Source organism: Ascidiella aspersa, chromosome 4 (genome assembly GCF_963924565.1).
Source record: "Ascidiella aspersa chromosome 4, kaAscAspe10.2, whole genome shotgun sequence".
NCBI lineage: Eukaryota > Metazoa > Chordata > Ascidiacea > Phlebobranchia > Ascidiidae > Ascidiella > Ascidiella aspersa.
This window is the reverse complement of record NC_139450.1, coordinates 17,171,418-17,188,452: the sequence shown is the minus strand read 5'-3', so window position 1 is coordinate 17,188,452 and position 17,035 is coordinate 17,171,418. Positions and strand designations below refer to the sequence as shown.

Below are 17,035 nucleotides of genomic sequence, written 5' to 3'. Positions count from 1 at the left end.
AAACCAAGGCACGGAAACAAATGTCGATAGCTTGCAAGATGTTTTACTTTTATCGTTTAACTTTTCAAGTTCGGGATGACAGCTTTTTGGAATAGGTAAATATGAAGAGCATATGTAGCCTACATTATGTTTCGGGCTTCGCAAAATTTTCTTTTTTAGTGCCCGATCAGCACAAAAGTGCCGTAAGTAAATCATGTGAATTCAACTCTATATTAAAAATCATGCCAACAGTGGCGTAGCCAGCCGAAAATTTTGGGGGGCCAAAGAGTTGGAATTTTTGTTTAGCTTTTGTCATTGTATTAACTGCCGTAACGAACACAAATAACAATGCTAGCAAACCGTTTCGAGCAGCAACTGACTGAGTGTTAACGCAATACTAAAAAACAGTCAAAGAGGAAAAACTGTCTAAAGGGTGGTAAAAGTACATTAATGTATAGTAAATGTTATATTAACTACATCGTTTGTGACGTAACAATGCATGACAATTACAGTGTGGCATGCCTGTGATCAAATATTGTGGTACTGCTCATAAATGATACAAAACAAATTATTAAGAGTAAAATATTTATAAATTTTAGGGAGGGCCATGGCCCCTCAGGCCCCCCCTGGCTACGCCTATGCATGCCAACATATACAATGACACAACTGGTGCAGTGTTATGTATTCAGGGTAAAAGGTTGAATAATTTTGTTGCTAAAACGATAAAAAATGTCTGACCGGTACGCACGACACTTTTTGATAACAGTCACAAAGTTACGTCATAACGGGACGCGTAAAACAAGTGATGTTGGGAAACAAAAATTGCACAAAATTGCAACTAAACTAAAAAAAATAACTAGGCTACCGGTACGGCGTAGCCTACCTGGTAAAATTATTTTATCGGAACGTCGTCTCGGACCGTTCCAGATTCATTTCACCACGTACAGTCCATCTTATTTTTTTTCATCTTTTTAGCCCGTTTTGATACAACGGTTTTAGTAAATACTACCCTAAACCCATCCCTAATGACACCTTTAATAAAATAAAATAGACCCTGCCAAATAACATTTATGAAAATGATTTTAAGCAGAAGTTGTGAGAGCCGTTGACCGTACGGCTTTTGGGAAAGAGTTTTTAGGGGATTGGCTATTTCCAACCTTCCTAAAGCGTAGACTTAGAAAGGGGTCGGGCAAAACGACCGCCTACAACACACGTCTATGCTTGCGAAACTCTGGACCATTAGGGGAGCCTATATAGGCCACTTTGAAATAGTGTAAAATATCAGCCATGCAGCTCGACTTCTTAAAAAATAAGTTTAAAATCAATTGATGTTCTCGAGGGAACTAGTGCGCAAAATGCAGCGCAAATCCAGTCTAATCGCGTTGGCGAAAAAACAGGCTATATATTTTCAGGATACATGGTCTGGTTCCCCCCTGACAGGGCTGCGGAGTTGGTTGAAAATAACCTGAGTCCGCGAGTCCGACTCCGGAAAAAATGTGAGATTATGTCAAATCTTACTGTACAGCCTGATTTTACTTATTTACGTAACTTAGTTAAGGTGGATATAGAGCAATCCACGCATAAGGTGTCACATATTTAATCCAGCCACAACAATACATGGTTGAAAAATATACAACCACCATACGTTCTGTGCCTCTTTTACGTCGTGATCGTCGACTCAGGCAGTCTTACTCGAGTCACGAATCAGCTACAGCAAAACAAACCGACTCCGCAGCCCTGCCCCCTTGTGATGACGTAGTAGTTTACCGACCGTAATTCTTTAGGAAAATTTGTAAATCTTCCATAGAAATTAATGGGTTTCATAATATCTTTACCAGGTTAATTTATACTTAACATCAACCTAAAGTTGCTCTTGAGAAAAAGTTTAGCTGAAATTTTCATTCGACATTGACGATTTCATTTAAAATTTTCACGAAAGCGTTATTTTTTCTTCAAAACAACGGCACGTTCGAATCTACCATTCGTCCTTGATTATACGTTATATATCCGAAGCCTTCGGCAGACTAACCGGATCAGGCAATCCATGATTTAAAAAAGGCTAGAGAAACAGCTAGCCTATATAAGGTAATTAATTCACGACCTCCGGCCAGATGGGAAACGTGGCTCTACTAACTGAGCTACAAAGTCTCAAGCGGGGAGAATCGAGAGACAACCATGACACCACTGTTTAGCCTACTTCACGTATGTTGTGTATGTATCTTTCGTTGGTAAATGCGGCTGGTGCGGTCAGCAAACCTCAATAAATCTTAGCTAACTAAATGACACTCAGCTTGTCATCCCGAACATTTCCGTCTATAGCTTTATTATTTTTATATTACAGAATTTGTTGCAGATCAATAAAATAAAAAAAATGAATTAAAAAAATATATAAAACAAACACGAATAAATTATACAGTAGCTTATAGATATTAATTTATTCCATTGAAAAAACGAGAAATACAGAATTGCAAAATAGGAATAAAACAAAAATATATTGCACATAAATGTTAGAAGTCTGGCAGCATAGTGACTATACTAAACTTAACCAGACAAACATTGTGTTAAATTATATAACATGGCGTCTCTGTGTAAACCACAAGCAAGCCGACAAAGCTACTGTCACACCAATCGTACTCGACACAATTGCAATTGATGGATCGCCTTTCATCTTTCGGAGACATTTGTAACCTTGCCATCCCTTAATACATGAGCATTTAAATAAACCTGGACCATCATCTTTACATTCAGAATGTATGGGACAACTAACTGCAACAAAAACGACAACATTATACTAAATCAGGGGTCGGCAACCTTTTTCTAGTCGCGGGCCAAAAACAACCTCAGAAAGATCTCTGCGCCCGCACAAAATCTTAACTAAGAATTGTGTTATTAAAGTGTTAGAACAACATATTTGTGAATCTAGATTGTGAATCTAGCGAGCCTCGGATTGTTTTGCGCTTAAAAACGTGTTTAATTATATTTAAGGAGGCAGTAAAGTGTTGACGCAAAGCGCGAAAAAAGCGTTTGTTTGGTTTCGCTCGTCGCGTTTTTTTTGGTATACTGGCATTTCTTTTAAATTTCTTACATGTTTTTATTACATTGCTGATAAGAGTAAAATGTTAAAAATATATGTGCAATATTTTTGAATACGTTTTCCGTTTGTCCGCGCCGCCCTTGTCTGTCAGGCTTTCACGCCGCAACGGTAAAGCGTGAACCTATAGTTTAAAAGACAGCATCAAAACTAGACAGCAACAAACGGGAAGTATAAAGATCATTCGCGCAAAGCTCCAAAATTTTTCTTCCAAGTTAGTTAAAATTGTCAAAAAGTATGTGAAATGGACTCGTATCTAGTTTTTCAAAGAGGCGGCGGGCCGGATGAATTACACTGGCGGGCCGAAGGTTGCCGACCCCTGTACTAAATCAACTTTAGTAATTATGTCAACCCACAACTTTAAAAAATTATAAAAAAAGCATGTAATAAAGTTATAAGGAACTAGTCTTCTAAACTAGGGCCATTTAACTTGGATTCAAAAAGGGGTATCATGTCATAGGAGTTGTAAGTAGGCCTACATTAATTTCAAACAAAATCTTACATCTATATAATAATTAATTGTTGTTTTTATTCATCTTCGATCAGCAAATGATAAACCAATAAACAAAACATAAGTGAGTTTGGCACGTTCATTTAACAATGGTGTGTAGAAGCACACACCGAGAAGCCAAACCAGTTCAGCCTGCGGCTAGCGGGCCAAATGTGGCCAACCAAATCCTCAGAAGTGGTCCGTTCAACTGTTTACAATTGTACTTTATATACGCTATAAGTGCTCAGCAATGTTTTTTTCTTGTTATGCGTTTGTTTTACTTTTGCCTTATAAAAAGTTATTTCATACTCCGTTTTTTTATGTGTCGCATCTACAAGTTAATGAGTTTAATTAAAAAAGCCTTTCATCAAAAGCAGGACATTTTACATTTTATTCATTCACTTTTGATTAAAGAATGGACAACAAATATACTACATGCGAACTTATTTTGCTTATTTTTTTTCAGTTTATTCAGTCAAATGTACCTTGCACAACTATATCACACATTGGGTGTTTCGGACCCCCTTCTTTTTTGTAAGTTTATTATCTTTTCGTTTTAGTCAGTGTTCAACTCAATGTCCAAAGCGGAAGTGCATTTTAATGTAATTAGGTCACGTGTCTTAAGCTAAAGGGAAAGCAAAATCAAACGCTGAAGAAAGAAAAAATCTACTCTTCGAAGTGCATAAAGATAAACCGTGCAAAACATTTGCGAACTTCCGAGCAATATTCGACTTTAAAACTAGGAAATATGGCGATTTAACTAAAGTTAATGATAGCACAATTTATCGGTTTCGCGGATGGTGCCCAGCAGGAGTCTTGACGACGTACGTCTTCGCTTAAGGTTTGCTTTCGCTGACCGTCAACAAGCTTATTTAAGTGTTTTTTCTATTTATGACGTCTTTACCATCACAAATTTATAACGTAATTAATCAATAACGATCAATGGGAAAAAATGGGGGAAATTCTTTTATTTACCCCTCATTTTGATTTTTGAATACGCCCCTGTTATGACGTAACGTTGTAACGTCATGCCTCTCTCAAACGAATAACAATGTCAAGTGGTAAAATCCGTACTCATCCAACGTATAGGGGAACAATACTAAATTAAAATAGGAATTTATTTTATGATTTGTGACGCACCACATACGAATAAGCTTTTTATCAAAATATATATAACTAAAAGGATTGTGTATTTTTTGAAAAAAATACTTGTAAAACCATGGAAAAAATGTTGAGTATCACACACCCCTTATTGTTAATATTATTACCCGAGCAATACTTACAGTTGTAGTTCTGTAACAGATGACATGTGTCAGTATGGTTATTGCAACTGTTCATGTGATGATGATATTCAGTTGTGTTCCAAGCCTGCCATGTTACATTAAACCACGTATGTGTTCCTGGGCATCCAATATGGTTTGGAAGAGAGCTGCACAACATTTTGTTACACTTATAATAAATATAATAAAATACGAGTTAGAGCAAAAGCCACAGAAAAAAACGTAATTAAATTCATACAATGTTTTGATAATTTAGTTGTACTACCAAAACAACATTATTCCAAGTGCTTTTATTCATACACAATACAAATATAACTTAGTCTAGGGTTCATACAGCATATTGAGTTGCGTTAATCCTCGAAATGTATTTTCGTCAATTTCTAGATCTGGATTGTTTGTCAGATTGCTATAATGGAACAACAATATTAAAAAAGTTGAAATACTTCAATAAACTTTAATCAGTACTCACATACGTTTGACATGGGGAGTATTGTCAAAAACTGTATCAATGGAAGTTAGATTGCAGTAAGACAAATCAATCCTAAAATTGAGAAGAAATTTTACTGAAAGATATCATACTTTTAACCAGGGCTGCGGAGTCTATAAAAAATAACCTGGGCCGAATCCGGCCCAATATGCGGTTTTGTCGAGTCGTGAGTCCGGCTCAGACTCTACAACCTGTATCTCGTCAAATAGTGTAACTAAATAGGATAGATATTCAGCAATTCACTTCTAGGGATTTTATATAATTTATTAACTCACAATACATGGTTGAAAAATATTCACCATATGCTGTTCCACCTTTACAAATTACAGTTTGCGTAATATCAGTTTCAAAAGTTGGACTCGCGACTCGGGTAGTTTTGCGAGTCGGACTCCGCAGCCTGCTTTTAACATAGGCTCAATTGCCTTATATTGCAGTGACAGACAATATTTTTTTTGTACTACATATGGTATAAGGCTGGCATTATTATTTTGACCAGTTAAAAAAAATGTTTTATGCAAGTAAAATTTTTACACTTATTTAGTTATCATAATGAGCTTTTTTAGCAGAAAATTTTTGGTCAAGAAATATAGTAGTTAAATAGACCAGTGGTTCTAGCCCATAGAAGCCGACTATTATTTTTTACCGAGATTCTTGAAAATTTTTCACTATATTTATCTCTTGGTATTCAATACTTTAATTTCTTAAAAAATGTTACGAAAGTGTTCCTTTCGTATTTTGGCGGTTGTTTGTTTATGATTGTATTGGTTTCGTTTTAATGAGTTAAGTCTTCATGGTATAACAACAAATTAATAACCTAAACCACTGTATGTACTATTTTATGTGCTAGGCAAGTACATTACGAATTTGAAAACTCAAAGTTATAATAAAAAGAGCATAATATGATCTTACTTACTCAACTAATTATTTGTTATGTAACCTTTGTGCACATTATTTGGTTGTCTCAAACAGTTATATTTTGTTTGTTAACGTTACTAAATAAAAAGGGCTGGCCTTTATGAATGAAACATGTTTATTTGGAGTAAAACAAATTTATTGAATCTCTCTGTAGTGATATATAATTTCAATTATTAGTGCTGGACGAAATTCTTTAAAGCTTGCCAGAAATTTAAACAATTTGTCTACATAAATTCCAGTTTGACGAAAAATCTTAGCTCTTACAACTTACGATATATTCACGTATAATAAATGCGATACACTGGGTAAAGCAAACCATATAAAAATAAGCCGCCTATCAAAACATAGGATGGCAGCAAAATCCTTTTTCTGCCTTGGGCATACTTTCTCCACATGCTTTAAAATCAATAGGTGAACTACAATGATGTTTGGGAAATAAAATGAAAAGTAGTAAATCATACAATTTCGGCAGAGCTGTAAAATAATTTCGGCAAGCTGTGAAGAATATATTCACAAGCACAATTATAAGAAGTGAGAGATTCTGTATTGCAGTTATGGGACACCTTAGGTCTAGGGCTTCCCAAACTTTTCAGTTTGGACCACTTTTTTTTTTTTTAATTTCTATGGTTTCCCTAGGTTTACCAATTTAAAACATAACATTTCTCATTGTATGCTTTGGCATACCGGTACATTTGTTGAAGTAATGTGTTTTTTAAGGGTTTTGTTTTGCATTATGTTTACCCCCAAAATATCATATAGAAAAAAATTACAATTTTATAGACGTAGCTACATATGTAACACTCTATACCAGGGCGGGGCACTGTGCGGCCCACGGGCCTACTCCATTTTTTGTGTGGCCCTTCACCTTCTTCCAGCTATTTTCCCTAAATAAAGCTATGAGTGTGCACCATGTTGGAACTTTTGATCTATCAGTTTCTGGTTTGAAGTGCGATGTAACTTATGGGCTACACCTCCACACTAATGCAGTTGAACTCAAATGGGAAGCATCTATTACGAAACAATCTTCATTCATAAAGTATTACTTGTGTCACCTGGTTATGATAAAGAATTGTTTTGCAACAATTACACTTGTCTGGTATGGTCAAGGTGTAACAGACTTTTGCCACGCATATTGACTGAGATGTTATGTTTAACAGCTGGTTTTGAATTAAGGCTGTTAATTAAATTGTACCTAACCGATCCGTATGAGAAAGGCGTCATTGGAATTGTAGAAAAAGTTATTTCTGAATCCACAAGTAAACAGCACTGACCAAATTGTCGTAGTTGCAGCCTAGTACTCATTAGTTTTTTTAGGAAAAGCTGAAAATATGAATTAGTGTTTATTTGCAACTGGCCCTTGTGTTAAAAAGGTTGCCCACCCCTACTCTAGACCAATAATATTCACCCCATAATATCAATGTTGTCATTTAGAAGAACACAGCATCTTCCTTTCATAGACAATCCCCGGGACTCTCTGCAATCCCTTTCTAGCGAGCTTGAATTGGGCGGCAGAAGTTGGCAAGATTTGTGAAAACAAATAGAATCCTATATATAAAACAATCTTAAATATTCATGTATACGAATATGTCACATAGCCTAGGCCTAAGGTACCTCATTGGCATCTTCGGTAAACACAACCTTGAAGAACATTAGGAATACCACAGCATAAAGCAAGTTCATCAATATAGTCATGGCATCTAGTTATTTCATTTCCGAAAATGTTATCTGTGTAATCCTTTACTAGTAACCAAACAGCACAACTAAAATGTACAAAAAATGCTTAACCTTTGCAAATAGACACCATTTTTAAAACAATCATAACAGCAAATATTTAATAAAATCTATATCTTAGGAATAACTTATTTAACACACAAATACATAGGAGTAATTAAGTATTGGGACATTTATTGTGGATATATAAAAAAATTATTTTAGGTATGGTTCTGTTAAGAGGGAACCCAAATATTTCCAAATCTATCTGGGGCTTCCTTGTGTGGGGAATCCCAAGTCCATGGTTCATCTGAGTTGGTGTAAGGCTGCAGTGGCAAAGAAAAGGGCAATGGAAATCTAGAGCACGATTTTTGTGAGGGAGTAACCTGAAAGTAATTCTGGACAATATCATCTCCATCATCGCACTTATTTAAATTTAAAGAAGGCAAAAACAAAACACCAAGTTCATAAGATTTGATGGCAAGTTGGGATCCCTGTTTTTCCAAGCATCCCCAAGCAGCCTTTGATAAATTAGCACTTGATAGCAAAAACCAGGCTGCCCGAACATTGGTTTTGAAAGGTGAAATACGAGAGTAACATTTAATGTGTGGGGATGCCTTACTGCGGCCGCAGTGATCTGAGTTCCATTGATAAAAAAATTTATTCAGCCAGGGTTGTTTCTTGTAGTTTGCCAGACTGTAAGGCAATGAAGCACCAGATGGATAACCATCCAAACTCTGTCGCACATTGTCAACTGTGGGAAAAATCAATTTTAATGGTGGTTTACTTGAAACAGAAGCAGATTGCTTAATGGTTGCAGACAAGCTGGTTAACCATTCAGAACAAACCCATTTGTCTTTTGTTGTGCCAAGGGATCCAATGCTAGAAAACTGACCAACAACCGGCCAACTATGGTCAACACCTTTAACATGACGGGACAGAAGAGCTCTAAGCTTCATGTGGCCCCAGGTATTTAATGACCTACCTGTGTGACGGCCTGGAACAGAACCAACAAGCAGCACATTTACGTTACCCATTTCACAGTTTTTAATTATGGTAATCCAAGGATCAAGTGCTTTGCGATGATAGGCGTTTAAATAAGTGATCAAGTCATTCTGAAAGTCATTCTTACTTTGGCTACCACCAGAAGTAATTTTGAATACTGGACTAATCCACAGTCCCTGAGTGCGGTTTTTCCAATCTTGTTGCACCAAGTTGGCTGTACCTACAACCACCCGAAACCCTTCTTTATACAAAAGAAACATCATTTTAGTGTGGTGTGTTCCATATGGAGGCAACTCTGCCCTGCAGAGCTCAATATTGGGAAATGCTTTTGCTTCTTCTATTAATTTTAAGTTGTTACCTGCTTGTTCCCCATGTACAATTAATAAAGGAACACTTCGTGCTTGCAATGGGTACTGTTCCAGAACCCATTCAATATCAATGCAATAATTAAACTGCACAGATTTAACTATTTTTCCAAATTTTTCTGATAAAATGTCTTTAAGTGACAATGATGGTGGTGAAATCAAATCAGGGTTAGTGGAGGAACATACATAGTTAAATCGACTCTCTATGTCTTTGACAGTGGTTAATAAAAAATAATGTGGCAACGAAAAGTTGTAGGCTTCAACTGATTCACTGTGAGATGACTTACTAGGATGAGCACCAGTCAATGTTTTTGCTCTCTTAACTTTTGGTTCATTCAAATCACGACTATCATGTTTGATACGCTTCTGTGAATGCTGATATTCCTTAAAGTGTGATGGATTATTTCTGTAACATTTTTCACCATAAGGACATAGAGTGTGACTTTTATTTGAATATTGATCCCTAGTTGTTTTTGCTTTAATTTGTGAAGGACTTGGAAATATTTTCTTTCCTGTTTGGGGCAACAAACTTTGCTCTTCTACATCAGTTTCGTCATCATCAGTGCTTGATAGGTCCCAACCATGATTCATGTTGCAATTTAATTAAAAATACTATGCCTAATGAAAGAACTAATATTAAACCTCCTACAAACACATCACAAATAAATATTGGTCTTTAAAAAAATATAGAAATGTTTTTTGAAATACAATTTAATTAAAAGCATACATAAGACGATGTTGAAATTAAATGTTTGCAGAAATATTGGCATAAAACCAACCAAGAGAAGCACAAGTCTGGCAAACTATGAACACTTGGATTTTGCATTAAATCATTTATGGCAAATAAACGAATAATATACAAAATCATAATTATGTCAATGGGGGTTCTGTAGTGACAACCACAGCAACTTTAGTCTGTGGAATGTAGGAGTTCCATTCCATTTTGTTAGGTTTAGAATTTTTTCTTATTAAACTGAATGATGAAAGTTCATTTTGATTTTCAAGTCCAGATGCTTCACAAGAACTAGTAAGTTTACGAAGTATAGACTCCAGTTCACCCTTAACCTCAGTTAGTATTTTTGAAGATTGAACAACTGGAGTAACCCGTTGAATGTCACCTATAATGTCAGAAATCTGAAGCATTGTACTTTGGGAATCGGTTACTTCGCCTAAAGAATGTCCAGTGTGGGATTCTAATGCTGGAAAAGTTACTCTTACAGCAAATTGCTTTATCAAATTTAGTTCCTCCACTTGAAGGGCGTTGCGGATCAATTTGCTCATGCATGTACGAGTTTGCTTTGATAAATCTGTAACCTAAAGAACAAAACAAAATAATAGTACCTGTGTATACTACTTTTAGGTAGCAACCTGTTCTCATTAATAAGTAATACAGGAAAATATGTAAAATAATTTAAATGAGTTTTATTGTTTGTTATATATATGTTTTCAACTTAAGTTGCAATTATATTGCCTGAAGAAGATTTCCCGAATGGGTGATCGAAACGTGTGTACTACAATACAATTTTGCCGGAAGAACAATTGTAAATGTGGTTTAGTCTACATAAAAATATATATTTGATTATGAAATCATTTAACTGTGACAGGGGGGACCAACATCATGACACGTTGCATGCTATTAATCACTTAAAAAAACTTCTAGCCCCTGTTAAAGGTCCTAACTTAGTTTTGAGTAGTTATGTTTATCTTTAATGACTGAAGACCAATTACTTTTATTTAATGACTTATAACACACTCTTGTGCAACCAAACCACACCAAGAAATTGAACAAACGCATTGCACATGATAAAAAGTTTTTTTAATATTTCAATGAATAATCAAAACGATTCTAGAGTAGGAAAATAGAGTAGAAAATAATTATTTTGTGAGCATCTGATTTGTTTAGTCATATTTCTCTAGAAGAAATTTTACTCTTTGGAAATAACGTAGCCAAAGCTCACTATAGTGGTTAAAAAAACGGTTAAGTTGTTTAAAAATCCTACCCGCAACATGCCAAAAGCACACTCAAAAGCCAATATGCTTAACCCATTTTTGGCAAGATTACTCTCTTTAACTGCTCGATTTTATCCATTTTCATTGTAAAAATCAGAAGTATGATTTGCCTCTGTATGCACGTATGGGGATGAAAATGATTTAAAAGTCAGCCTTTTAGCGTGTTCCTGGTGGCATTTCCATTACTTTTATACTTTGTGAGGGATATTTGTAATGACTACAAATCTATGAGCCTGTTCAAACAATTGGTCAATAATTTAAATTATTGGTAATAAGTCCATTATTTACTTGTGGGAATTAGGATTTCCGATAAAAACATTAGTTAGTGTTGCACATTTTCTATTAAAAATATTGAAAAACATTTAGGACTAAAATGCGCAGATTGCGTAACACTAACAGCATTTTTGGTAAAAGTGAGATAAGAGATGATTATTCCACAGTTACTAGTAATTAAACTTACCATGTATTGAGGAAACTTCACAACTTCCAATACATTAATAAGAGCTTTACAGTCAACCTTCTTTGAGGTTTTACTGCATTTGTATCGCCTTCTTTCACGTCTTGCATCATTCACCTAAACACACAATCACTCATGATTGAGAAAGCTTTAGGATAAGTTCAGCAAAAAAACAAAACCCTAATTATTTCTTTAATATTGGCATACTGCTACCGTAAAAATATTATTTGTCAAGCTACAAATAAAGTTATACAACTAAAAAAATATATACAGGTACTCTGTAGGGTCCAGAATTCTGAATTCTTCTTGTTTCATTTGAATCTTTGTTTCTATCTTTTGCATGTTGACATTCAAGGTTCAAACTTCGGAGTAAAATGTATGGTACTTTTGTTGATTCATCCCATCGTATTCTGCTTCTGGTCATATCTGTTAAGTACATGTAAGTTAAGCTAATGGGATATTTTTAGATTCAAATTTTTGAGGAGTCAATAGTGTATACCTGATCCGTACTTATGATTGTTTAATTTTATAAATTTGCTGTGAGTGGATATTTGATACAGTTCAATTACTTGCTTTGCATCTTCAATATTTGGATACCACTGTCAATAAAAAAATACTGTTTAAAGAATCAGTCTGCCAAGGAGGGCAACTGATGGGTCTAAAAAAAACAGCATATAAAAAACAGCATATATTTTTTAAATGGTCGCTAGCCCACTACAACAATCTACGTAAGCATTTATTTCACGAAATTAAAACTGTAACAGTTATATTATAAATATTTTGTACCAGGCTTTCAGGCTGACTACCACCACAACACTGAGGCCTACAACAATTTACAGTTTGTTGGTTTCAAACAACAATTAAAATGCAATGTGATAGTAATTTTAGCACTTTTTCCTCTGCAGGTGACCAAATTAAGCGGCGGTATGGTAAAAAATATGACAAGTCAAAATTGTTTACCAAATGCATAAATAAAATATCAAAGTAACTAACCAAGCTAGGCCACTAATACAGTACTTTATACAACAAAACGTTGTTTAAATTAATGTATTTCTAACAAGTCAAAATTTTGTCAAAAAAAGATTTTTAGGTCAACAAATAATCGCCCTAGACATAACATATTTCTTTCCTTTGCATTATAACAAATATACAAATTCACATATAATTCTATAAAGTTGCCAGTCAAAAAAAGTATAGTTATGTTGGATACTTCTGATTTAAAATATAAAAAAACACAAGACAACATATGAAAACTACAATTAAGGAAATCAGACAAACAAGGCTTAACAAAAATCTCTCATATTTTTGAGGAAAAAGCCTTGTAATTTTTATTCGCATGTATCTCAAATAATTTTAAAAATACGAATTTGGTTGCATAGTTTAAATAAAACTAATTAGCTCTTTTGTTGATGTAGCTTGAATAAAACTATTTTTGGCACTGTTTGTTCGTAGATAAACTCAACAATACTAGCTTGGCTACATTTTTGTTCTCACATAGTTAGATTACAATTTAGGCACTTTTCGTGCCAACAGAGCTTAAATTAAACTAATTTGGGCACTTTTGCATTAAAATGTTGCTATAAGTAAAACTAATTTGAAGACTTTTTGGTTTGTATGTCTCTCCTAAAAAGCACTTCTTCGGTCATCCTAGGAGTGCTTGTGACCTCTTACAACCCACTGGCCATAGAGCCAGGATCTTAACCTCCTGGCAAGTATAACCTTGACGGGAAGGGTTTGTTTGTGCCTTATGCCCAGTTTAGGGTAAAAATATAATTAATTGATTGATAAAATTAGTTACTATGAAACCTCAAAAATACTTTTTTGGCATATAGTTACCTTTTTTGACATATAGTTGTGTACTGTATAATTATACATGGATAAATTTTACAAAATGAAATAAGTCTCAAGCTTTTAAACATGGCTTTAGATTAAAATAATTGCAACGGGTTCTAGAGTCAAATTTTTAGAAAAGTTTGGAAACCTCTGGCTTAAAACAATGGTAGGTACTACCAATTGTAACATGCAATAAATCATGGTTGCTTTCATCGTTTATCTTAAACATGTGACCTCAAAAACAGAACAAACATGTCAGGTAAAAAATATATTAAGTAATTAGAGATACTTATTTTATTTTTGTATTACAGGGTTGTTCCTAAGCAAAAATTTACACTCGCCAGTCGGGCGAGCGGCAATCAATCAGCACTCGCCCAGACGAAATAACACTTGCCAAATTTGTTGCCACGCCGTCTGCAAATTTACGTCCCAGCGCGGTCATTGAAAGGTGTATCTTTAGAAAAATATTTTTTAACTGAGTGCAAGTTCTTATATGCCTCATATAAGAACCTCCACCTATGCAGTATATATTTTTTTTACCTGACAAAGGTTTTGTCCCCTAAAATATGGAATACTCTCATCATGGGTTGTTGGAAAGTATTCAACAATAGTGAAGTCTTGGTTTGGATTTTCTAACGGAAATAGAACTGGCTTTACATCTTGCATAATTTCAATAACATCAAGCTGTTTTTCAGACGACATCTCAGCACAAACGATGACTGTAACAACAGCAATCAATCCAGGTAGCAAAATTTCATTGGGATTTAGGTCACCACAAAGTGTTTAGGAAGTGCCCAGACCCCTGATCATAATAAAAGTATTGCAACGGAAGAGACTGATAAAGAAAAAATAAATATTTTTTTAAACTGGCAGTAATAACTGCATAAAATTTGACAGCATATATTTGACCAAGAGATAGTCAACCTATTCGTCCTATTATTGCAATGGTGAAATAAACATATTTATGCAATATTTTTTTAAAATTACTACCACACTAAAGATAGGTCTGTGTTTTATGAATATAAAAAAAATAAAAATAAAAGATTAACATTCAATACTATTATCCGACAAATAAAAAAGGTAAAAACTGATATGGGGGATAAGGATTTTAATCCCTGATAATTGATATTTATATTCACAATTAAGTATACACATGTAAAGAGCAAGCATCTGTATTTGTTATTTAACGTGTTTTATTGTGTGTGCTATGGTATGTATTAATATCATAGGTACTGAAGTTAAATCACATAAAAATATTAATATCTTTCCCCACTGAAAAAATTTCTGCGGGCACCTCTGTGCACCAGTCATTTGCGAAATCAAGTCCAAGTTCAATCTTAAGTTAAGTAAAACAAATAATAGTCAAATCCCAGTACACAGTTATCAGTTGCTATTTTGTCTTGTAGGTGACGACTAGTTATTCACCCGATCCGTCAGAAATTAGAGCAGTTCAAAGCAAAAAGGTCTAGGACAGTTAGTGCATCCAAGGTTTAAAAAGTATGACATTTAGACTTTGAGGTCTTGTCAATGCACTAATTTGACCCTGCATAAGAAGATTAGTTTTTATAATACTTGACCCAACCTAACCCAAACGGTAACCAGCACCCTAACTCAAATATTGTGCGTTGGTATAATAATTACATATACGCTTTAGGACCCAATACACCAATTCGTGACGCAACAACCTAGGGATGTTCAAAGTAGAATATTGAATCTTTGGATTCGAATCCAGATGAGATTCGAATCCAATTCTGCTGTTTATTTCGGGTAATTGGAACCGATATAATTTAACGTTTTACCGACCGTCGCGCCTAATTGTACAAACGCGCCAGGTTGGAAAGTTTGGCCTGCGCGGGGGATTTATCCTTAATATAAATTCGCAAAATTACAACTTTCGGTAGTCTGATGGTTTATTTTCAGCCGCGCAAGTTCAAGTCGAAATTTTATTTTCAGCCGCGCATTTTTTTAGCTGCAAAACATCTCCCCCACGGAATATCCAAAGTTTCCAATCTGGCAAACGGGTGTGGTAAGTTGGCCTGTGGCTGCGGCGACCAATTTATAGTGATTGCTTTAATTGTAACCAGTTAGTATAGCGTCAGCGTTTTTTCGGGCGACCAATTACCGCGTCTCGCGATAACGTTTTTATTGGGTGAGTGACTAACGTGCAATTTCAGGTGGGGAGTTCCCAATTTCCCTAAATGCGTTAAGTTGCAAACATAACATTACGTTGTAAGAGGTGCTGGATGTAACCAAATGCGCTATAGCGTTACTTAAGGTCAACTTTAGGCCAATATTCAGCGAGGTTATACAGTAATGCACAGCGTAATTGTCAAGTATTCGTTATGTAGTAACTTATTCTTTGCAGTACATTATTATTTGACTGCATAACAGATCATTTTAGTCAAAAAAAGAAGCACAAAAACCCAACAATGCTTTAAAAACAGGGCAGAATTGAGTGTTCTGTGTTCGGTGTTGCATTGCACTCACTATTGGCAAAAATATAAGTTTTGGCAACAACCTGGACATATGGGAGATTTTTTTAATTATAATGTACACATGTTAGCGAAAAATCCCTTCCCCAAACAAAATCGAGGTTGAATAATTTAATAAAAATATACTAGGATTCGATATTCTGGATTCGTTATTCTAGATTCGAAACCTATTATTCTAGAATACCTTGGTATTCTACTCTAAACCCTACCTGGAGAAATTATCTTATGCCCACCAGAGTTTGGGCTTATTCCCCAGCGTTCAAATAATCATTACATTAATGCACATAATTTGAGTTAGGGTTAGGTTGGGTCAAGTGTTATCAATTCTATCTTAGACTTTTTGTGAACTCTCAGCGAATATTTTTAATTTATCTACGCCGGTAGATTACCTAAAGGTCTAATTAGTGCATTGTACAAGACCTCAAGGTCTAAAAGTCGGACTTTTCGTCCATTGGATGCCCTAATCGTCGTAGACCTTTTTGCTTAGCGATGCACTAATTTCTAACAGATCGGGTAAGTATCCTTGCTGAGTGTTGAGTTGACAACCAAATTTTGGCGAAATATTTGTTTGTATTTTTTATAATTTACAATTACCGCTTACCACAACATTTACTGCTTTATAATTTAGAACAAAATTTGAGCATGTTTCTCATTGATTAGTTCGCTTAAAATTCAAATCACCACAGAAATCAACATTACGTAACACGATTATCGTAATATGTATTTGACCATCACGGGAATTCCAAAAAATAACTTTTACTGCTTATTGTGAGCAAATTCTCATTAAAAATCAACAACATAAAATATTGATGTAAACTTGTAAAGGATATATTAAATTTTTTTTTTTAATTCTTAACATTACACATTCAAACATCAATACAATGATAGTCAAAAGTTTGCTTTATTGACACCTTTTTATCG

General features: G+C 34.8%; 3 protein-coding genes across 4 annotated transcripts; all 3 read right to left on the bottom strand.

The window, feature by feature from the left end:
* Positions 1–2,334: 2,334 nt before the first annotated feature.
* Positions 2,335–7,995, bottom strand: LOC146148441 (all-trans retinoic acid-induced differentiation factor-like). The gene is made up of 6 exons (XM_083387319.1): positions 7,854–7,995; positions 7,648–7,787; positions 5,310–5,381; positions 5,175–5,246; positions 4,844–4,989; positions 2,335–2,745 (listed from the first exon to the last, which is right to left on the bottom strand). Exons 1-6 carry the CDS (start codon positions 7,932–7,934, stop codon positions 2,546–2,548), a joined length of 711 nt encoding a protein of 236 aa, XP_083243445.1. The 5' UTR covers positions 7,935–7,995; the 3' UTR covers positions 2,335–2,545.
* Positions 7,996–8,187: 192 nt separating this feature from the next.
* On the bottom strand, positions 8,188–9,985 carry LOC146148440 (tyrosyl-DNA phosphodiesterase 1-like). The gene has a single exon (XM_083387317.1). The coding sequence runs from the start codon at positions 9,911–9,913 to the stop codon at positions 8,189–8,191; it is 1,725 nt and encodes a 574-aa protein (XP_083243443.1). The 5' UTR covers positions 9,914–9,985; the 3' UTR covers position 8,188.
* A 23-nt stretch (positions 9,986–10,008) lies between these two features.
* LOC146148439 (uncharacterized) lies at positions 10,009–16,640 on the bottom strand. 2 transcript variants are annotated; one of them, XM_083387315.1, is made up of 6 exons: positions 16,504–16,640; positions 14,163–14,341; positions 12,289–12,388; positions 12,061–12,215; positions 11,793–11,906; positions 10,009–10,636 (listed from the first exon to the last, which is right to left on the bottom strand). In XM_083387315.1, the coding sequence occupies exons 2-6, from the start codon at positions 14,322–14,324 to the stop codon at positions 10,193–10,195; spliced, it is 975 nt and encodes a 324-aa protein (XP_083243441.1). In that variant the 5' UTR covers positions 14,325–14,341; positions 16,504–16,640; the 3' UTR covers positions 10,009–10,192. The 2 variants fall into 2 exon arrangements, with proteins under 2 accessions (XP_083243441.1, XP_083243442.1); XM_083387316.1 differs by having other exon boundaries at positions 12,067–12,215.
* Positions 16,641–17,035: the final 395 nt, after the last annotated feature.